The following is a 24,382-nucleotide window of genomic DNA, read 5'->3' on the forward strand; positions in this document are numbered from 1 at the left end:
GAATTAAATTGTAAAGGTGACGGAATCCGTTAAACTTAACAGAAATGGTCAAAATGACCAAAATACCCTGATATAATTCAACAAAAAAATAGCTCAAAAAATCATTTATTTTATTTTCTAAGTAGAGAGAATTGAGAGTTAAGGGGTAGAATAGGTATATTTGATAAAAATTAGGTATAAAAAAATTTTTTTAGGTTCCAATATGTCATTTCCGTTAAGTTTAACGGATTCCGTCACCTTTACAATTTAGTTCAAAGCATGAGGGGTCGTGTTGTATATTTTGAAACCATGGGGGGCTTTTCTGTGTATTAGGTTTATCACAGGAGGCTTTTTTGTTTTTAACCCTATTAAAAATTCTGCCGCATCTGATTGAATTTGAATATTTCCTTGATCATCTTCAATTTCTTGTGTATGGTCTAATATTGATAACTTATCTTCAAGTGTTAAAGCGTTATCCCACCAATTTTTTAATTGTCCAGTAAATCCTGAAACTAATAATGTTGCAATATTTCTTTCTTGAATATTTTTTATTTTGTAAGCTAATCTAGCCATTCCCATTTCTTGTAGATTATTTAATACTTCATATTCTGTTTTGCCATCAATATTCCATTCATAAATTGAGTCTCCATCATATTTAGTGGTGCGAAATTTTGATCTTTCTTCATATTGAATATTTGGAGGGCTAGGTTTTGGATAATAATTCTTTGTACTTACCATTTTCCAATTTTTATTATTATTTCTATTATAAATTCTTCTTCTTTTAATTTTATTTATTTGATTATCTTTGGTTTCTTCAAATTGTTTTTCTATTGGTAAAATTATATTTTCTTCGATTTCTGAATTTATTGATTCTTCAGATGAATTATTTATATCTTCAGATGAATTATCTTCTATTATTTGGTCTAATGTATTTATTTTAGGAGTTTGAGGCTTAGATAAATTCTGTAATAATTGTGATATTTTATTTAATATATTGTCTGTAGTGTTTATTTTTTGATTATTAATATTTTGGATTAACTCTTGTTCTTTTTCTCTTGTCAAACTTCTAGGCTGGAAATGTGGTGCTGAAATATCATTAGGGAATTTTAATTCTGGTTTCTTTAGTGTATCTATTTTTGTATTTAATACTTCCATATGTTGAGATATTGTATGAAGAATTTGATTTGTATAATTATTTTGTTGGTAAATCTTTTTGATATCTTCTAAATTTATTGTATTATTATTTGTACTTGATTCAGCTTCTCTACCCTTTTTAAAAAGTGAGGCTATTATGTCTCCTTGACCTATATTTATTTTTACTTCTTGTAATGGAGGATGTATAGATGTTATTATTTGATCATCTTTTAATTTCCATTTTTTATATAAATTAGTTTGAACATTAATTTGAGGTGTATGAAATATATCATTTATTCCTAATTTTGAAGTATAGAATGATAACCAAGTAAAGAAAGGAAAATCAAATTTTTGTTTTTCTAATTCATTTTTCCATTATATAATTAATTTTTCTTTATACTTAGGGTCTAATTGAAAGAACCAAATTCTCTTTTCAGTATTTTCTTCATCTTCAAAATCTTCTTGCAAATATTTATGATTTATTTTATATGGTTTATTTATAACATTTATTTCTCCTTTCATTTGTGAATGGGTTGGAGAATATTCTGATTGAGTCTGATTTATAACCTCTGGAATAGGTGTTTTATATTTAAAATTTGAGGTACTTTCTAAGGGAAAATTAATTTCAGTAGATTCATAATTAGAATGTCTTGCTGGTAACCAAGAATAAGTTGAATCAGGTTTTTCTCTTAATGATGAAAATCTTATTAGGGTATTACCATCAGGTTTTTCTATAATATCTTCTGCAGTTGTTTGTTCTATATTTCTTGCTATTTGTGGATTTTTAATTTCAAATTCACTAGGTATAGTTATCTCATTCCATTTTAGTCTTTTTGGAGTATAAGTTGTAGGTCTATCTGCATCTACTTGTAGTAAAGTTGTTTCTTCTTTAAGAGTTGGAGTCATTATAAATTTAGGATTTAGATGAGAAGATAAGGGTCTATAATATATTCTATATATTACTGCAAAATTCTTTGTATGTTTTTCAAATTCATTTCCTTGTAGGTGAATATCTAATATTACTGAGTTCAGAATATGTGGGTCTGTTAAATCTATTGAAAAGTTTGGAGCACAGTTAAAATATATGGGTCCATTACATACATTTGTTTGAATCATAGAAAGTAAAGAAGTTTTATATCTTTTGAGTCTAGTATCTCTTAATGCTAAATATATTGGAGCGTCTACTCCTAAATGGAATAGAGGTTTTGCTGCAATTTGTATTAAACCTATATGAATATATCGATATCCTTTACTTAAATATTTCTGAATTGTACTATGATTTAGTAATGAAATTGATTGATATTCTTCTTGAATAGATATTGTTTCTTCATGTGTTTTAACTGATAAAGCTGTTTTGAAATCTAAGGGGCCTATTCTATAAATATGTTCTATTATTTCTTCTGGGATTGTCCAGTCTGAATTATTTATAGGCATATGATATTCGTGACTTTGTACTATATTATCTTGCTTTGAATTAGATCCTATTTTTAATTGTCTAAGAAATGCAGCCATGTTTAATATTTATTTAAAGTTTTACCTAATCAGGAACAACTGAGCACTATGCCGGGAACATTCTATCCTGGACTTACCAACGGTCTCACAAGGCTTCAAAGTCTTACCAATGATTTTAGTAAAAGTTTAATAAAATATGTAAACATAAATGCATGAATTAGCCAAATCAAAATAGAGAATAATTCAAATAAGGTAATAATAATTCAAAGTCTTAAATATGCATGATATGTGTGGCTCTGATACCACTTCTACCCAGGTTACTTGAAATGAGCATAGACTGTTATCTAAATAACGGAACTTACAAAATTTTTGAGTTGCTAACGGAAGCTTGAATCTGATAACTGTGGAATTCTTCCAAACTTTGTTCTTCTTATTAAAATATTGAAAGGATACAAGAGTGGTTGAATACAAAGGGATTGAATAAGAGAGATTGGGATGTTTGCTAATGGTTTAACACAAGAGGATTGCTTGGTTATTCACCGATGCTTCTTCCTCTGATTTTGAATCTATTTATAGGGACGTCTGCCTTTGCATTTCATCTGCATTTGAATTTCATTCTCTTTTCTTGAATTGTGGCCGACATCTTTTTTCAAAAGTCATTTGGGTCTTGTCCGCATGGTCCACCAAAGGGATCAAAAGTGGATTCGGATGACTCCTCAATTTTGTCAGTTTCTTCTTTCTTATCTTGCTTTTGCAAATAATTCAAATATTCTTTGAGCATCTCGGGATTCTGCATCATTTGCTTTATCAGAAAGTTGCTTGCAATTTCCTCGGATGCCATATCTGTCATCTTTTCTTTATCTTTCTTTGGAGTGGTTGGAGTAGGTGTAGTTGTTGGAGTAGTAGTTGGCTGTCTTGTCCCTTTTGGAGTAGTGGTTGGCTGATTTGTCCATTTTAGTTTGTCTCCAGTAGTCAAGAATCTTATCACGTTGGTTTGATCTCCAAATTCTTGATTGAATCCAGTTCACCATTTGATTTTGAATTCTCTGACTAGTGACATTGGAAGGGGTTTTTCTAATTCTTGATAAATTTTGAAACTCCAGCAAAATATCCATGGTACTTTGAACTCCATATGGAATAATATAGGTCTTATATACTCTTCCCTCTTTGCTCTTTTGAGATAAGTCTGAAATCCCATTAACACAGTTGGAGGTAGTATTTCCGTTTGAGGGCCGAACCATTGCCACCAATGATTGAACCAAATTGGAAATTCTCTGGCACAACTTTCTTTGAATGTGAAGAACCATGAATGATTGAATGGTCTGTATAAAAAAGCACGATACCATGCCATTTTATAATCTTGATATGTGAATCCATCTGGAATGAATCTGACTGAGAATGATTTTTTGGAATAAAGAGAAGTCCATTCATTTGGTGAACAAACTTTCTTTATTGTACACTTAGAATGGCTAATTATATTTGGATTCTTTTTGTCTGGAATGGGAAATATTTCTACAGATTGAGTATCTGTAAGAATTAGTTCATAATAATCCAAATTTTTTGAAGGATCATCAGGTTGCCAATAACATTTTTGAGGAAAGATCCTTTGAGTAAGCTGATTGAGTGTAGAATATATTGGTATTTCTTGGAATCTGGTTAAAGTAATATGTTGAGTAAATGGTTTTGTAAAATAGGTATTTTCTGTGGATTTTTCTGGGGATTTTGGTATTTGTTGGATTGGTCTAATTTGAGAGGAAATTGGAGTACAAGCAGCTTGACTGTAGGTCAGTGCTGGAAAGTCTGATAGTAATTGGAATTTATTTTGAGTTACAGGAGTAAGACTCATCTCATAATCTTGAGGAGTCTTGGGTCTAGAACTTCCTGCTTTTGAATCCATTTTCCTGTAAAATCAATAAACAACATCTTTAAGTTGGTTAGATAATTGTTTATTTTGGTCTTTGTAATGTTGAAGAAATTCTTCATTTCTCCCTGTTCTTCGCAGAACTTGAATTCTAATAGTGTTTCTCTGAATCTCTCTTTGAAGAAGGAAAGCTCTTTCTTTTGGTGTAAGGGTTACCAAAGGGCTTCTCTGAATGTAAACTGTATCATGTTTGGAAATTTGATAGGCTGGAATGCTTTGTCTTCCATTGCTGGTTGGAATAAAATATTGATATCCTCTGGATTGGAGAACTGCTTCTTTGTTTAGAAGTTTAGGAGAATCTCGTTGGGTTCTTAAATAATTTGTATATTCTCGATCAGTTCTTTGGGTCATCATTTCACGATCCATGTCCTTGTAAAAATTCTCTAGTAAGAAAATCTGGTAATGAATTATTTTCTCCTTTTATAAATTCAATTTGAAAATCGAAAACAGATAAAATAGCTTGCCATCTAGCAAATATTTGTTTTGAAACTATATTTTGAACGTCTTTTTGTAAACTTTCTTTTGCAGATTTACAATCTATTCTAATTAAAAAAATTTTATTATACAAATCATCTTGAAATTTTGATATGCATAAAACTATTGATAAAATTTCTTTTTTAATAGTTGAATAATTCTTTTGAGGGTCAGACCATGTTCCTGAATGAAATCTAACTAATTCTTCTTTTGATTCTTCTATTCTTTGTTTTAATATACCCCCATATCCTAATTCTGATGCATCTGTTTCAACTATCATGAATGCTTTAGGATGTGGTAAACATAAACATGGTAATGATTCAATTTTTTCTTTTAAATATTTTATTTTTTGAGTATGTTCTTCTATCCAAGGTTTTGGGTTTTTCTTTAGTCTATTAAATAGTATAGAACATTCTTGTCTTAATTTAGGAAAGAAATCTGCTATATAATTTAAACAACCTAAAAATCTTTGTAATTGATTTTTATCTTTTATTTCATCTGGAAATTTAGTAGCAAATTCTAAAGCACTATCAATTGGTTTTATTGTTCCTGGACATATATTGTGTCCTAGAAATCTTATTTTTGTTTGGAATAATTTCATTTCTGGGGCTGATACTACTAATCCATTTTTCTTAACTGTTTTTAGAAATATATTTAAATGTTTAAAATGTTGTTCTATTGATTCAGAAAATATTAATACGTCATCTATATATACTATGCTGAATGAACTATAAGGATTAAAAATATCATTCATTATATTTTGAAATTCTGATGGTGCATTTTTTAATCCAAATGGCATAACTTTCCATTCATAATGGCCAAAAGGTGTTGTGAACTCAAACTTCCGTTAGCAACTCAAAAATTTTGTAAGTTCCGTTATTTAGATAACAGTCTATGCTCATTTCAAGTAACCTGGGTAGAAGTGGTATCAGAGCCACACATATCATGCATATTTAAGACTTTGAATTATTATTACCTTATTTGAATTATTCTCTATTTTGATTTGGCTAATTCATGCATAACTTATTACATATTTTATTAAACTTTTACTAAAATCATTGGTAAGACTTTGAAGCCTTGTGAGACCGTTGGTAAGTCCAGAATAGGATGTTCCCGGCATAGTGCTCAGTTGTTCCTGATTAGGTAAAACTTTAAATAAATATTAAACATGGCTGCATTTCTTAGACAATTAAAAATAGGATCTAATTCAAAGCAAGATAATATAGTACAAAGTCACGAATATCATATGCCTATAAATAATTCAGACTGGACAATCCCAGAAGAAAGAATAGAACATATTTATAGAATAAGCCCGTTAGATTTCAAAACAGCTTTATCAGTTAAAACACGTGAAGAAACAATATCTATTCAAGAAGAATATCAATCAATTCCATTACTAAATCATAGTACAATTCAAAAATATTTAAGTAAAGGATATCGATATATTCATATAGGTTTAATACAAATTGCAGTAAAACCTCTATTCCATTTAGGAGTAGACGCTCCAATATATTTAGCATTAAGAGATACTAGTCTTAAAAGATATAAAACTTCTTTACTTTCTATGATTCAAACAAATGTATGTAATGGACCCATATATTTTAACTGTGCTCCAAACTTTTCAATAGATTTAACAGACCCACATATTCTGAACTCAGTAATATTAGATATTCACCTACAAGGAAATGAATTTGAAAAACATACAAAGAATTTTGCAGTAATATATAGAATATATTATAGACCCTTATCTTCTCAACTAAATCCTAAATTTCTAATGACTCCAACTCTTAAAGAAGAAACAACTTTACTACAAGTAGATGCAGATAGACCTACAACTTATACTCCAAAAAGACTAAAATGGAATGAGATAACTATACCTAGTGAATTTGAAATTAAAAATCCACAAATAGCAAGAAATATAGAACAAACAACTGCAGAAGATATTATAGAAAAACCTGATGGTAATACCCTAATAAGATTTTCATCATTAAGAGAAAAACCTGATTCAACTTATTCTTGGTTACCAGCAAGACATTCTAATTATGAATCTACTGAAATTTTTGGTTTCCATTTCTCGCATTGTTTAGCTGATTTTCTTTTGATCTTCGATGGTTTAATGTTCATGATTGGGTTGTGTTAATCAAAGGGTGTTGAATTTATTAAAGGGTTTAGGTTGATAGGTTCTCGGGCTTTAGTTTGAGTTTGCACTGAATAAGCTTCCAATTGCAGAGCTTTCCGTTGTAGGAAGAAGAAACCTTTTCGAAGCTATGCATGCAAAATTTCCAAAAAGTTCATTTTAGCCCCTTGAGTTATACATAATTCTGTTGTTGCCCAAAAATTTCTGAAAATAATCAATTTGACCCTTTGGAAATTCAAACATTTTTTGATGTTTTAACCATGTTGTGGGCAAGTTCATTTTTTGGGTTTAGGAGATAATTAGAGTTTAATTAGTTTATTAGAGCTTTAGTTCGCTTTGATTTTGACCCCTAATATTTGTAAATAATAATGATTTGACCCCTCAAACTTCTTTAATTCTTTCAATTGGGTCCTTGTTTGTTTTAATATGTTGAATATGGGTTGTTTACTTTCATTTGAATGCTTTGATTGATTCAATTTCGTGTTTATTTCCATTTCTTGTGATTATTTGTTAATTAAAATGATGCCTTGACCTTTTTCTTTGTTTTGGAGGGTAAATAAGAAAAATTTCATCACTTTAGATCACCAATTCAAGGGAGGTACACTCTACTCCTTTATTTTGATTTTGCTTGATCCTATGTGCTACTATGTGATTTTATGTATGAAATTGCATGCTTTTTTTGAATGTTTTATTATTTCATTTATTTCTTTATTTACTTTATTTATTTTAATTTTGTATATCTATTTAATTTTGGTTATTTGAAAGGCATTTAAATGCCAAGATGTAATAGTTAGGTATTTATTTTATTATTTATTTTATTTTCCCCCTTTAGATTATAGTTAGGACCCCTAATGTAATAGTTAGATTTTTATTTATTTTATTTGCTTTGTGTGTTTTGCATGCCTATGTGTTTACGTGTTACTCGCTTTCTTAGGGCCTTGCATCTAGATATTATGATTATGTACTATGTGTTTTTTGTGATTTATGTGTTTATTTGTTTTATTATGTTTTATATGATTTATTTGATTATAATAAATGCATGACGTCACCATACTAGTCCAACGCTAGTTGTGGCCCTTTTTTTCGATTTCTCACTAGTCCAATGCTAGTGAGAACTTATAGACATTGGCTAGTCCAACGCTAAATCCTTAGGGACCGTCCATACGTTAGATCATGTTTGTGTGACAAATCACTACATCATGCATATTTTCCCACTTTTTAGGATTCTTATCACTTTTGCATGATATTTCCCTATGTATATCCCCTATCCCTATGCATAAAACATAACATTTAGATTTGCATCTCACTTAAGGAAAATTAGAACTAGGTTAGATCATTTGCTTGATTAGATAGGAAATACCTCTCGAATATGGGATATGGACGAGTATGATTTTTTTTAGCCTTAGCACACTCGTATTCCCTCTATCAAAGGGAAAATTGAGTCATGAATTTTAGCCTCCCCGCACCCGTTATGATGCATTCCTTTAGGTCATGTATATTTGTATAATTATTATTTTCTTTTCTTTTCTTCGAGTATCATATTTTTGCATATTCATGACCTCTTCAAAGAGTCACTCTTGGGCATCACAATTAATGTGATTTGTACCAATTAAGTTTTGAAGAGATATTCCGACCCCCGATATCCTCCTAGGGTTAGGTTTTGCATCCATATAGTGACATCCAAATGTAATAAATTCTTAGATTAAATTAAGAAAATTTTTTACTAAATCATGCAACTAGTTTTGGCTAGATTTAAAGGGTGCCTTGGATTTTATCCTTGCGTTCCCTTTTTTCAAATGTGATTCTCGACCCCTTTTCTCCTAATTTTCGCAGACTTGGAGTCGTTTAAAAAGGGTTTTCTCTACTTTTTCTTTATAAATTCATTTTAGGTGATTTGGTACACCTTAACTCAATACCAAGTGGCAACTCCTATTTTTAATTAAAAATCCTTTTTAAACTATTATCTTGGGTCAAAATCGTCACACTTTAAGTCCCATTTGGGCCCATTTTCTTTATTTATTTTCTAAAAATCAAAAACTCCTTTTTACTCAAAATAAATCAAAAATCATTTTCAATCAAAATTAAATCAAAAATCATTTTTTATAAAACCCGTGATTTTATTTTTCATTAAAAAAGGGGCGCGACAGTAATAAATAGGGTTGATAGGATTTTTTATTTCCCCATTTTAGATTGTAGTTAAATTCTCCACTGTAATAGATAGGTTTTTGCGTGTTTATATGGCTTATGTGTTATGTGCTTTATCCGCTTTCCTTAGAATTTTTGCATCTAGATATTATATTTATGTGTTACGTGATACGTGCTCTTATGTGCTTAACTGCTTTAATGTATGCCTTATTTGTTTTACTATATATCATGAATGCATGACGTCACCACACTAGTCTAACGCTAGTTGTGACTTCTCCCTCCGCTTACTTGCTAGTCCAACGCTAGTAAGGATTTTTAGAAATGGATTAGTCCAACACTAGACTCTTAGATCGTTCATGCGTTAGATTTATTTTTGTGTGACATTCATTACATTTTCATGCATATTCTTATTTTAGGATCTTTTCTCATTTGCATGATATTTCCTATTATATTATCCCCTACCCTCTATATGTGTTAATCATATCATTTAGAATTGCACCTCATTTAAGAAATTGTAAAAAATAAGTTTGTTCATTTGCTTGTCTAGATTAGGAGCATCACTCTTTGAACATGGGAAATGGGCGATTATAACTTTTTTAGTTTAAATATCTCATTAATCCCTGTATAAGAAAATTATGTCATGAGTTTTTGCCTCCCGTATCCATTATACTGCATTTTTTTTCCTTTGCTCACATATACCTATGTATATAATTTAATTTAATTTTCTTTTCTTTTCTTTTAATTTCATCATTCGCATACTCGTGACCCCCTTTAAGAAATTATTTTGACCTTCACAATTAATGCGATTGGTATCAATTAAACCCTTGAATGGATATTTTGCCTATTTCGATACCTTCTATAAATTTAAATTTACATCCATGTAGGAATCATCTTAACGTGATAAATTTAAGGGTTAGATTAGGAAAATTTTGACTAAATCTCGCAACTAACTTAGACTAGTTTGAAAGGGTGCCTTAGGTTTGAGTTAATCGAACATTTGCCTTCCATTTCTTCAACTGTGACTCTCGAACTCATTTTCTCTTGTTTTAAAAAATCTAGAGTTGTCGAAAGGGTTTTATTTTATTTTATTTTTAAATTTTATTTAAATTTTGTTAGAAAAATATTTTGGGTGACTTGGTGCACCCAAACTCAATATCAAGTGACGACTCCTATTTTCCTTAAAACCCTTTTTAGACTAAATTTTGGGTCCAAACTGTCGCATTCTTTAAAGTCTCATTTTAAGTCCTTTTTCTTTATTTATTCTCCAAAATTAAAAACGCATTTTTTCAATCACCTTTTAATAAAAATTCATTTCTTTTGTAAATGCCTAAATCTTATCTTTCGAAAAATGGGATGCATAACTTAAAAAAAAATGAAGTTTGGAGTTTGGAGGAAGTCAGGAGAATCGAAAATAGAGATGCAAACTTGATAAGAAGCAAAAAATGAGATGAAAGTGAGTGGTTGTGGCATTTGATAATTAGTTTTTAGGGTTAAAGAAAAACAATTCTTTTTTTAATTTTTTCAATTTAGTAGACAAAAACAAAAGATGGAAGAAAATTTCAATAAATTAAATCTAAAGAAGTTGGATTAAAGAGGGGGTGACAAAAGAAAAGAGGAGAGAGAGAGAGAGAGAATTGAAAACTAGAAAAAAAGAATTATGAGAGGATGAGATTTTGTAGGGAAAATAGAGGAAAGAAAGATGGAGGTTTGTTATATATAAATGTGTTATCATAAGAAATTAATTGGATGTGATGGTGCAATGGTTACTATGCTGGACTTCAATAGCAAAGGTCCCAAATTCGATCCTTAGCTGCGTTTTGCAAAACTTAAAAAAATATTGAAGGGAAAATTGAAAAATTGGGAATCACCGGTTCGACCAAGTTTACCAATCTTGACCATTTATTTGACACTTTCAACTTTGATATAGAATCAGACCGGTGTCATTGCCGATTCGCTGTTCAACGGGTCTAACTGGCCGGTCCGATCTAGTTTTCAAAACATTGGTTAGGTGCCGCCTTCTCTTCTCTCACTCACTCTCCATTTATTCCCTCTTTTCACGTAACTCTCTCTATAGTCTTTTCTTTATTCTTCTCTCACACTTAGGACTTAGGAATGTGTAAAATCGAAAAATTTCGATTTATCTACTGAATTCAGAATTTTCGAAATCGGTAAATCAGAATTTGGAATGAAAATTGAAATTTTCGTTTTCGAAATTACGAATTTGATTCGAATTCAATAATGGGGTTTTCTGAAATTGAAATTTTTTATTTCGATTTCAAATTATATATGTATATTATATGTAATATAAAATTTATATATTATAATAATATATCTAACTAATAATTATATTGTTTAACAATACAATAATAAGTCTTATTAAGTTCATTGTATATTATATATGTATATTATATGTAATATAAAATTTAAATATTATAATAATATATCTAACTAATAATTATATTGTTTAACAATACAATAACAAGTCTTATTAAGTTCATTGTATTTTATGTTATAATTATAAACATCTATTATACAAAAGTTAGCATTTAGTTCAGCAAAATTTTTATATAATTATAATAAAATTAGAAATACAAAACAAAACTTCAGAAGGACAAAAAAGCAAAACCTGCTTTTTGTGATGTGATGTATATAAGATAAAAAGGTAATTGAAAAGATAAAAAGGTGTGTTGGAAATTGTAATGGTGATGTAAGCAAATAAATTTTGGTAAATAATATGCTGTCCAAACACACTTGTCTCTAAGGGTCTGTTTGTTTGGAAGGATAATCTTTTCTAGGAAAACATTTTCTATATTTTCGGTTGTTTGATTGTCAATTAATTTGGGAAAATAATTTCTGACAGAAAATAAGTTACACCCAGGGTGAAAATAACTTCCTGATCTAACAATGTGAAGTTATTTTCCTCAGCTTCTTTTCACAGCCTCGCAAGGGAAAATAACTACTCCGGCATCTCTCTCTCTCTCTCTCTCTCTCTCTCTCTCTCTCTCTCTCTCTTATTTTTTTTTCCTTTCATTCCCGAAGAACCCCATTCCCGCTTCCTCCGGCGTCAGTCCTCGGTGGCGATCACCTCCTCCGGCGACACTATCTCGGCGGCTACCACCACATAATCTATATACTCACAAGCAATCATCCAGGCGTATCTAATCTGGCCTTCTCCCTCTCTCTGGAAAACTTGTCGCAGGCGTATCCCCTAATCACTATCGGATCTCCCAAATTTCGCGTCATTCCAGCAAGCCCTAGCTCGGATCATCGGAATTTTGTAGCTGTAACCGATTACAATTGCTGCCAATTCGAATTGAGGATCGAAATCTACATACCTTCCACATACGTTTACGTCTACCCATTGCGGAGCCGCGTATGCGTATGAAAAGAACCTGATCGACTCACATAATTCAGGCTCAGGTAATGGATGCTGACAATCCTTTTGTATTTCCTTTTTTTAATAAATATTTTTTCTTCAACTCAGTCCTGCATCTTTTTGGTTTTAATGCTGTTATGATCTGTCTGAAGTGAAATAAAACTAGTTATCGTTGTATAAACTGAAAATTAACATTCCTCGCCGCTGGATTTTGTTTTCTGCTTCAAATCGACTGATTCAATTCAAAGGATCGCTTTGCCATTGTTCTTATTTAATGTTATTTTATCTTAATTTTAAAAAAATTCTTGAGAAGAGGGCTATTCTGGCATTGTTGTTAAAGTTTTACAGAAATAACGTTTGTAGGTCATTTGTCTTGTAGGATAGAGTTCCAGAAGAAAAATGGTGAAATTGACTATGATTTCTCGTGTTACTGATGGCTTTCCATTAGTGGAGGGGCTGGATGATGGCCGAGATATAGAGAATGGGCAAGGAAAAGAGACACAATTGCACATGCTATGTATGTAGATTACATGCAAAGAAGACAAAGTAGATAATCTAGATAGTGGTTGTAGTTTCTTTTTTAGTTTTGTTTTGTTTATGATAATGCTGGTTCGTTGGATGCCATGTAAGGTTGTCTTTGGCTCTATATGAGTGATTTATCTATGTAGAGCTCTCGGCATTCTGCCTGCATATATATGAATAAATCTACCTGATCATTGAAAGATTGCAGAAATTTTACATCCCTGATTGTGATTATTTTCATTTTTCGCTTTGGATGAATGACTTGAAGCTCTTAGAAACTCTTACAGTGTTGACAAGAAGCTCTTAGAAACACAGGATCATCAAACTGCAGCAGACATAACAGTTTCAATTCAGTTTGAGGTTGGTGATTTTTGGCATATATGTTTTTCTAAGTTTTTGAGTAGTAAGGGTCATTTAGGTCTGCAAAGATTAGAACATGCATTTTGGCCAGCAGAGATGTTGTCACTGTCAAATGGTGGTACAATTGTTTAACTACTCTTGAACATGAAGTGAATTGAGCTTTGCTAGATTCCAATATTTATCTGCTAGGATAGAATTCACAATTTTCTATATTTTCGGTTGTTTGGTTGTCAATTAATTTGGGAAAATAATTTCTGACAGAAAATAAGTTACACCCATGGGGGGAAAATAACTTCCTGATTTTGTATTGTAGTAAAAAGCTAAGACTATTGAGAATTTTGCTACAATCTGGTTTCCACTTGCTGGTCATCAGATTATAAGAGCAGCTGCTTATTCCATGGTACATGGGTTTAGTATGCAATCTGAAGTGCATGTAACTGAATTTTGTTTTCTTTAGGAAGAAGTTATTGGACAATTTTTGCTTATGGCCTTTAACAGATATGGTGTGGCATTATGAGGTCCAATCTAAGATCTGCAATAGTCGCATGCATTGCTGTTTTGGGAGGGGGTTGCATCTTAACAGGCTCTGGCACAGGTTAACATTGAAAATCCTCTATCCGTTAGTCTCTTGGCTAGTTCTAGGCTGGGAGATATATGGCCATAAGCCAGTCATGGAAACATGAGAACCTTGAGCTGAGAAGTAACAGCAACTGGCTCTGTACCCACAAATCCTCTGTTTTCTGCAAGTGCTTTGTGTCTTGGCGTTCAGTGTTTTGGTTTTTGGGAGGGGGAGGGGTGGGCTATGAATTTTCTAACCGAGTTTGCTGTTATCTGTCAAATACTCATATGCTTGACCTTGGACTTTGCTAATCGAAAGATCCATTGGTCGGCAGCAAGAATTAACAAATTATGAATAAATCCAAGATTCCATTTAAGAATTCATGGTATAATATGAATAAATATTTATAAAAATGATAATATGATTATAATGGATAGAAACTAAAATTAGTTTGTAATGAAATGAATGTTTTGAGAGTAAAAAAATATTTGCAACATATCAATAAATATATCAGAAAATATTTTCATTGACAAACCAAACACCGGAAAATTATGAAAAAAGAAATTTGGAAAATATTTTCACTTAATAACCAAACACTGGAAAATTATGGGGAAGGAAGTGATTTTCCAGGAAAATAACTTCGATGGAAAATATTTTCCTAGGGAAAATATTTTCAGTCCAACCAAACAGACCCTAAATCTCATTGGCTCACTGGTAGTCTACTGCCGTCCTAGTTTCCACTTTCCTCCGCTGCTTCCAGCCGAGAAGGAGCTTCATCTTTTCTCGGCCTTCATCTTCTCTCTCTCACTCTCAGCCTTCATCTTCAAGCCATCATCAGCTAGCCATCTTCAGCCTTCATCTTCAAGGTTTGTTCACATATTGAAGAAATTTCGGTACAGACGTACAGTTTATAGGGAGTGCATTCATTTTACTTAATCTTTTCTCGGCTATTAATCTGTGTTTCTAGTTTATTTCTTTTAGGCATTTCATCGAACAGCTTCTGCATATGTATTTTTTATTAAATTGTTGTTGGGATCATGGTAAAGTTTCCATTTTTATGGGATTGTTGTGACTTGTGAGTATTCCAGTAGTTGCAAAATTTACCTACGACTATTTAACTGGTGAGTGAATGTTAAGTCACTAGTTATGATTAGATTGTGACAAATGGTTGTATTTGATTCTCATATGACAGTGGCTATGACTTGTGAGAAGTTGTTTTAAATGGTTTAGTTTATATCCATGTTTCTATGTTTCAAATCAAGTAAAGGGAAAAAAAAAGGGTTCCCCGGTGAAATCGGAAATTACCGAATTCCAAATTGAATTCGGAATCGAACTTGAATTCGGAATTGATGAAATCAAAATCGAATTCGGTCGGTTTTCCTGATGTCAAAATTTCAAAAAATTCCGAATTCAAAGTTCCGAATTACCGATTACGATTTCGATGCACACCCTTACTCCTAACTGAATTGTAAAAGGCATGTTTGTATGGAAACTAGGAAGAATTAAACTCCATCTCTATAAGTCTTGACTTAAACTGAGTTTTTTCCCTTTTTTTCGTATTTTTTTGGGTATCCAACCGTCCTAATCCTACGTCTTGCCCTCGCAGTTTTCCCATATTTTTGTTCTTCCCCCATCTCCAGTTCTCCTATTTTACTTCCCACTTGTCTCTTCCAATCTCGACTTAAACATTGCCCTTTATAGAGCTTCTCTTCATGTACGCTAGTTTTTGTTAATAAACTTCTTGAATTTTGTATTCTAATCATCATCTTATCTGTACTTGTTATTTGTCCAATTTTATTCTGTCAATTCCATCTATCAGATTTCTTTGGGTTGACTAGATGTTGTTTTTGAGGCTTTACCAAGATGGCTTCTTGATTAATATATAATTCAGTTTGATTAATTTCCATTATTTATAGTGTTATTGTCCTCATAATGCTGTTTATTCTGTAAAATTTTGATTTCTTGAATAATCTCTGGTGTATTTGTGTTCCATGTAAAGGAAAAAGGAAACAGAAAAATGGAGAATGCATAAGTCTTTGAGTAAAAATTTTCCTGAAGATTTTTTTTGGTTTTTTTTGGTTGGGGGGGGGGGGGTTGGGTTGTCTGGCCCTATTTAAATATTTTGAATCTATACTCTTAGCAGAAACAAGGATAGAAATTAGATGTATAAGATGTCTGATTCCCCATAGAGTTCTGGTAAGGCGTGCAAAGTCAAATGAGAGTAGGGGGATTGTGGCTACAAAAATTGGCATATGCATTTAGGTCTCCATTGCAGGGGCGTCGGAGTATTCCTTGTCTTGCATATCTGAGCTTACAGTGGAATTTTAATTGAGAATTTGAATGTCATATGGATTATCAAAGAGTTTTAAATGAAGGAAAATAGCGTTCATTCTTATTGGTGGAGAGAGATTTTTCTGAAAAGTGATGAGTCTGTAAGCTAGAAGCAGTACTTGCATATGCTTATAGCAAGTGGAGCATATTGGCATGGGATCATTATTTCCTTTCTCATGCCATTGCTTGCTGATTTTCCTCTTCTCCTCCCAACCTTTTTTTGCTTTTTGTTGTTTTGTGTTGTATGTAGATCAGCCACCTTTTCATTCAAAATTTCTTTTTTGGCATGTCTGTGCGTATCCTCAGAGTTTCTTGGCTTAACAGAACTATTCATGGTACTCATATATTTGGACTGTCTTCTCAACCTGATGATTGATATGCATTTTAGACTGGTTTCCTCCAATTATTCTCAATTTGTTTCAGGGAGATTTTTCTCAACATTCTGGATTCTTTTATATCTATAGATGGATTACCATGCAATAAAGGAATTCTCATGTTTTCTAAACCTAAAAAACGAGTTCTAGGTTGCAAATTTCTTGTTTTTTCTGAATAAAATGAAGGCAATAACGTTTGATCCGATAGCCAATTTGGCCTATTAGCTTGTGTAAGATATATTTACAATCATAAGTCCGATTCAAGATTGTGTATTACACACATTATTCCTTGTTGTTCATATTGGGCATTTTGAACTTCAGGAGTCATTTTGTCTGATTTTGTTTCTAAGTTTGTGCAATGGCAAATAGGTACATGGGGTATGTGTAGTTCTGAGAGAGTACTGCAACTCTAGTAGAGCATGATCGATAGTCTGTCCTAGGTTCTTCCTTTTTATATAGGTTTGATCAAGCCGAATTTCTTTGAGTTCTTACACTTTGTCTGTTCTGAGCTGACTTGGGATCACGCTTTGAGTCTAGGATACAAGACTTTCTGCAACCATGGATTTGTTGGACTTGATGCAGTTCCCTTGTTCTTGCCTTTCCAGCACCCACCATCTCCCCACCCCCCGGCCCAAAAAAAAAAAAAAGAAAAAGAGAGGATCCCTTCCTCCTTTGCTATAATTCTCTCTATCACTGTGCATGTTGGAGTTCAGATATTTTCCTAGAGATGCTGTTTTGCCCTGAATCTTCTGAAGTCTTGGTCCATCAAAAGTTCTCTTCATTTTTTGTATTGTTGTCTTTTTCATTTATGTGCTACTTTCTCCGCATCATGCCATTTCAATTATATTTAAGTCCCTTCCTCCCCACTCCCCTCCCCTCCCCCCCACCCACACCCCCCGCACCCCCCAAAAAAAAGTTGCATTCATTCCACTGTCTCGTTGGCAACCCTGATTTTCAATGTTACATAAAATTTTTAACATTTCACCTACTTGTTGAACAGATGGAAAGAAGCATAGCAGATGAGCTCTACTGTGATCTATTGAATGTGTCCAATATTCATTTAGATCCCAGGTCAAATGTTGATGGTGCAGTACATAATTCACATGGTATGTTTTTTACTCTGAGCATTTTTCTTCTGTTAGCTATTAGTCAATCTGTTCATGTATTCTGGAATTGAGAGCCACTTAATTAGTACAATCAATTCAAAATTCATGATAATCTATTGGTCTTGTGTTCTCAGAAAACAACCTAGGATTGAATGCTTTTGTTGTTTTAAGAAATGATCCATGATGGGGGGGAGGGATGGGTTGGGTTGTTCAGGGCCCAAAATTGTGCCCTCCCACTTACACTATAAATATAAAAAAAAAAGATCCATGATAATGTTTGTTGAAGGGTATTGTTAATGAAACCATTCCCGAATGACCTTAGTATGGTTACTAGGAAACAAGTAAATGAAGCCTAAAAAGAGAGATGAGTGTTCCTTGTTTTCTTGCATTCTAATCTATCCAAATAGCAGTTTACATCATTGAACAGGTAGATAAAAAGTCCCATGATAAAGATATATTTCATTAACTTCTTTGGTAAAAGTGTTAGTTTTGTCTTATACGGGATATGAAGTACAGTCCCTTTGCATCCCAAAACGTGGGCCAGTTCTACTCCTGCACCTGCTGGAATCCAATTATTTTTTCTTGAAGTTCAGTTTCAGCCTTGAAATTGCTAATACCTCATAGGAACTTGTCTAAACTATGTAACGTGTTCTCCTCCTGCTTCTTAAAACATTAGTGTCATATGCAGTGACTATGCGAGATACTGCTGCACCTTCATGATCTCTTTCTATATTGGGCATTACTGCACCTCTATCCATTCTTAAATTTTCTGAGGAAACCTTTATATGTCCTTTCTTTGATAGTTTGAATCAATTTGACTAGTGATCAATTGACTATACCAGCAAAAGTTACGCTTGACCTGCTTAATTAATTACTCTATCTACTTCTAGCACCATTTTTTTCATTTATGTAAGAAACATAGCGGCCAAGCATAGGCATTCTGAAAGTCTAGTTCAAATAGCGCACCTTTCTCAATCTTGCCTATCGAGAATCTACTTTTCTAATCAATCGAATTGCATCTAGTATCTGCCTTCACTCATGAAGATGTTTTGAAAGTAGGAATTTCCACTCTCCTGCAACCTCTCACCCACATACTTCGAGTGCATGCTATTATCCTTCGATGCTGTGAACTGGTCTTGGGGCCTAGTAGTTCTTTTTATACAAAGATGAATGCTATTTGGGAGTCGCTTTAATAGTTTTTTAGAAGGCATTTTCTTTAGAAAACTTCTGATATTTCTGTTATATTTTCCATCAACCTCCCAGGAATTCTGAAAAAAGGCAATAGAAACAATGACACGGTCGTGCTTTCTGTATCATCAGAGCTTCCTATAGATTCAAATTTATTCTTATCTGGAAATAGTCCACTTTTGCATTTTGGTGTCAGATAGGAATCATATTGCCGTCAGATATGTGTTATAGGTCAAACGATATGCTAAACCCTTGAATGGTTCTTATGTACCAGCAGACCCTATCTTTTTAAAAAGCTTACTCCTGATGTGCTTGATTCCAGTTCCATTTTTCCAGTAGAGTTCCTTCTTCTTGTTGCATAATCTTGACAGTGGTATGGTTCTGAAGCAATACTAGTAGGATGACATATTACAGTGGAGCCGGATTTCCTATAAAAGTAACTGTCTTATTTTTATCTCTGTGGTATTTATGCTTTAAAAATTGGTGGACACTGTTGAGTTGTTGAAAAAACTAGAAGAGAATTCATGTACCTCGAGTTTGCAAAACTATGCTAAAGCTTGGAGCTTAATCTGGTTTATTTGATTTTTCAAGCGCATGGTTCATTAGTATTTTCTTTGGACTGCGGGATAGGTCATGGCTGTGCTTGGGTCTGTAAAAGCGTCATGCATTTGGTGCTTATATTTCAGGTTACGAGTTGAATATGTTTTTGTTTGATTAGTATTTTGCATGAGCAGACAAATTAGTAAGGATTTAAATATAATAGTTGGTGGAGGTTAAAGATGATTGAACAGTTCCCATGGTTTGATTGATTCGCCATTTCGATGGATATATTAACTCTTCTAAAGAGTTAATATGGTTCATGCTATAGTCCGTTATCAGATTCATCTTTAGGAGCTAAGCATGATAAATAGACAAGATCAAACTCTTGTGGTTGGAACTTTTGTTGTTTCAGGGATGTGCAGTTTGCTGAACCATTGAGTTTTGCTGGTGCGTGAAATCCTATTTTTCAATTGTGAGAGCAGATATAATATCAAACTAAGTTCTCATTGTCGAAGCCCTTGAAAATTAGTGTTTTTTAAAAACACCACACTTACCTTCAGGCTGCATTGCCTTTGTTTACTTGGTGGTCCTACCCTTATATAAAGATGCTTGAAAGTTGAGATGCCATCACCATCAGGTTAGGCAGGATCATTATGGTTGGTAATTGTGGTTTTGGGGCTTTTGTTGCGCTACGAGGTTCTGTGATGCAGGAAATAGTGGCAACTGCTAAGGATAAAGATTAACGAGGAGAGAACACATTAATCTACAAGAAAAGGAGGATTAGTCAACCCCGGAGAGCTTAATTTGATACCTGAATCACATGATGAGGAAAACGTATTGCTGCAGTACACAAATATGTCCATTAACTGGGGGGCTATAGAATCTAATGTTGCCCTAGATTGTGAAAAGTCCAAATAACTTTTTTAAAAAATTCCTGCCTAGTGGTCCAACTGTTAAGACTGGCAATTCTAAATAGCTACTGCAGCACTTAAGTAAACCCCTGAGGAGAACTTCTTGTCTAAATAAAATCAAATTAATTGCTTATCAATTAATAGTGCATCAATGTGTTCTGTGAGCCTGACATTTTATCAGTGTCTAATTTCAGATAGTGATGGGGATGAACTATGGTATGATGATGGAGCTTTACCCTATGAGACAGACAAAGTTGAAAAAGCATTTGATATGGAAAGGGAGTGGCAGAGGAGGCGCGAGCAATTTCATACAGTATCCTTGTTCTAATTGGCACGTTAGCAAGTTTGTGATTGTGCCTCATTTAATGCTGATATAGCCTGATAACCGAAACTCCTAAAATAATAATCATGTGGGAAGTCTGTTCATGACTTTAAATAAGAATATCAGAATAGGTACATGGAGGTGAGAATGAAATTTGATGCTATTGAGAGTTTGGGATTAAGAAATATGATGAAGCTATTTCACATCCAGTTTATGTGTGTGTTCTATTTTTTTTTAATAGATAATAAATATTTGTCAATCCTGATGAACTGTCAGATTGGATATCGTGACGGTCTGGTAGCTGGAAAAGAAGCATCTGCTCAAGAGGGATTTAACATAGGCTTTAAGGAATCTGTATTTGTTGGCCAAGCATGGGGTCTTGTCAGAGGCGTTACCAGGTAAATATAATAAGACAGAAATTATTGAACTTTTACTGCACTGCCTTTAGAGGTCTTGGGTTCAAATCCTCATTCCCAGCCACCACCCCTCCCCCTGCTCGAGCACTTGTTAAATCCCACCCCTCCCCTGCTTTTGCTTTTAAGTTCCCTTCCACCACTTTTAGCATCCCAATTCTTTTTCTTCCTCACCTCAAGGAGGGAGGGGAGGGGGGGGGTGACGAAGAAATGGAGTATGAAATGAAAGTCTCCTAGAACTAACAATTTTCCTTCCATCTCTTGATGAAGTGCTTGGGTTTGTCTTCCTGATGGGGTAAAAGAGAGGTTGGTTGAGACAGAGGAGAAAAGAAACAAGTTGCGGCAGTTGCATGAATCAGTGCGTGGTATTTCGGCAACAGATGCACTTAGGTTGTTCCATGATCACCTTAATAACAATTTGATGGAGCATGGGGAGAATGCAGAAACCAGTTCCAATGCAGGAGATTTGCATGCCCAATGTTCTGGTGCAAATGTTATTGAACATTATGTCCGGGAGTTTAACTTGCTTCTTGTTCAATGTTCTGCAATGGATGTGCACCTAGAATGACTTAAAATTGTCATGTAATGCGTGGAATATGCTTAGGTGTATGTGCATCCAAAGGAAATATATTTGGCGTCTTTTGGATAGCGACGCAAAACTAGGCATCTGTCGGATATATCATTTCTGTTTTGAAGGGTTTCTCATCTGCCTATATTGAGCCTGGACGTTGAAGCATTCCTTACAAGCCAGCTGCTTGATTGACTCTGCTTGATCTCAATAGTTGAATCGTGTTCTTCTTGGCAACCTTGAAACTCTGTGAACTTTGACAATACCACTTTTGTAACCGGAGCTTTTATGGTTAGTATTGTTGTATAGTAAAATTTGTTTTTGGTAGGACTGTCAATGGGGTTGGGCCAGCCCGAGCTCAGCTCGTTTGGCCCGACAGAAAGCCCAATGAGCCCGACTATTTAATTAGCCGATCTGAGTTCGAACCTAAAAATTAGGTCCGAATTAAATATGAGCTAAGATTGGACCTTATTAGTCTCAAACTCGATATAGGTCCCGCCCTTTAATCACCTATATATATAATATTTATATTTTGATATTATGTATAATTATATATCCAAATATATTATTACTAAATACTAAATATATATATAAATTACAAAATACAAAAATACATCTAAAGACTTTCATGAGCTTTCTTGAGAGCCAATATTAGTATTGCATAACTAAATCTCTAACTTTTCTTATTGGTTGAGTAAATTTTTGTATTGGCATAATATTGGTTGATTTCTTTTTGGTCTACAAACACAAAAATCATCAAGCATATTTGGATTTAAATCACAAGATTATAAAAAAAGTTTCAACTTTTAAAGATGTATTGGCTTATGATCGCATGTTTTATTACTATTTTTCATGTATTTTGAACGAATTAAATATAAATATTGTTGAAAAAAATTTTGGTTTATATACTTTTTAAGAACTATTATTTGTTCATGTTTAGTTTTAATATTATAGTCTTGCAAATGTTAAATTAGTTTTACAACTTAATAGTTATAGTAATTATATTAAGAAAATTAAGGGGTAATAAGTGAGCTTGAGCTAAACCCGATTAATGCTTACAACCTGAATATTATATAAGATGAGTATGAGCTTTACATTTATGAACCCGAAACTCATAGCCCGAAACTCGAAAATGTTTCAAATTAAATGGGCTGAACTTGAACTCCTCAAACCCCGGCTCATTAGGCCCGATTGACAGGCCTAGTTTTTGGAGATAAATGAAAAACATATTTTTAGGGTTAATTACACTTTACTCCTCAAGCTTTTGCCTGAATTGTACTTTACCCCTTCTGAACCAAATTAATGGGCACTTATCTCCTTTGAAAAATTCCACTGTACAAAAATATACAAATACATGATGTGGATTTTTCCTTTAACAAAAATGCCCTCCTTGAGAGGGTATCCCTGACGTTATTATTTTTTATTTTATTTCTATTACTGTTTTTACTCCTTTCGTTCTGCTTCTTGACTAAAAAGATGTTTGTAGATGTAAACATTTTTGCCGTTCAACTTATATAGCATTTCTGTTCGTTCTTTTCAGCTAAATGCATAAGGCCAAAAAAAAAAAAAAAAGAAAAATTCAAATGTACTTTCCATTAGTTTTTGAGTGCTCAGTAGCCAAACAAGGTAAATTGAAAATTAGTATGCAAAATATTTTGTATGGTATAAATGTTTAATCAAGAATTATGTCATTTAAGTAATGTGTAAAATTAAGTGTTTTTTTTTTGTTGGTCACATAAGTCCTGTTTGACAAGTAAGTTTTTTAGATGTTTATCTAAAACTTTACTGTAACTTACTGTAGAAGTTGTAAAAATTTTTTTGAAGTGTGTAAATTTTTGGATATTTTGAAGTGTATAGTTTAAAATTTTTTAGAAGTTTTTTGAGATTACTATAGTTAAAATTATTGAAAAAAACGTGTAGCAGACAAACTTTTTCAAAAACCTGCTTGTCAAACAAGTCATAGTCTGACGCACGCACAATTATTTATATATCAAATGTTTTTTGGTGAGTATATGATGTTTAGTAGCTTTTTGAAATTTTCATTTTATTAGAAAGAATCATTTTTAAAAACTTAAACTTTTTATTTAGCCTAGAACTAGTAAGATTCAACCTTCTGACTCATTTACATATCCAAGCATTGAACTTATCACATTTCACTAGACGTTGCCAATTTATTACATGTTTGTTTATTTTTTCTTGAATAATTTATTTGGTTGCTGAAAAAATTGAAACAAAATGAAAAGGGTCAGTTCATTCTCGGGATGAGTTTAATCGTACTTATGCTTGTTGAAATAGATATAAATGATAAATAAATTAGAAAAGGCAAAGTGGATGAGTTTTAGAGTATTCTTGGGGTCACTAGAAGTCATGATAAATAAATAAGACCGTGGGGTAAAGTTGATAATTTCTGTTATATATTGGCCTGAAGTAGAAATTGATCATTTCTGTTCATGTTTATTTCACAGGAGCAAGAGGCAAGGTAGTCTAGCGATGTAGTAATTGTTATGTGAAGTAGAAATTGTGAATTGCCATAAGATTCAGTTGTTGAATTTTTGGAAGACGCATAAACT

At 32.7% G+C, this 24,382-nt stretch overlaps 1 protein-coding gene across 4 annotated transcripts; it reads left to right on the forward strand.

The window, feature by feature from the left end:
* Positions 1 to 12,199: 12,199 nt before the first annotated feature.
* LOC113732480 (uncharacterized) lies at positions 12,200 to 22,107 on the forward strand. 4 transcript variants are annotated; one of them, XM_072080465.1, is made up of 7 exons: positions 12,200 to 12,662; positions 13,003 to 13,135; positions 13,409 to 13,500; positions 17,765 to 17,870; positions 20,704 to 20,822; positions 21,108 to 21,229; positions 21,515 to 22,107. In XM_072080465.1, exons 2-7 carry the CDS (start codon positions 13,018 to 13,020, stop codon positions 21,810 to 21,812), a joined length of 855 nt encoding a protein of 284 aa, XP_071936566.1. In that variant the 5' UTR covers positions 12,200 to 12,662; positions 13,003 to 13,017; the 3' UTR covers positions 21,813 to 22,107. The 4 variants fall into 4 exon arrangements, with proteins under 4 accessions (XP_071936566.1, XP_027114059.1, XP_027114060.1 ...); XM_027258258.2 differs by having other exon boundaries at positions 12,201 to 12,662; positions 12,998 to 13,135; XM_027258259.2 differs by lacking the exon at positions 13,409 to 13,500 and having other exon boundaries at positions 12,202 to 12,662; positions 12,998 to 13,135.
* The last annotated feature ends 2,275 nt before the right edge of the window (positions 22,108 to 24,382 follow it).

Source organism: Coffea arabica, chromosome 2e (genome assembly GCF_036785885.1).
Source record: "Coffea arabica cultivar ET-39 chromosome 2e, Coffea Arabica ET-39 HiFi, whole genome shotgun sequence".
NCBI classification, from domain to species: Eukaryota; Viridiplantae; Streptophyta; class Magnoliopsida; order Gentianales; family Rubiaceae; genus Coffea; species Coffea arabica.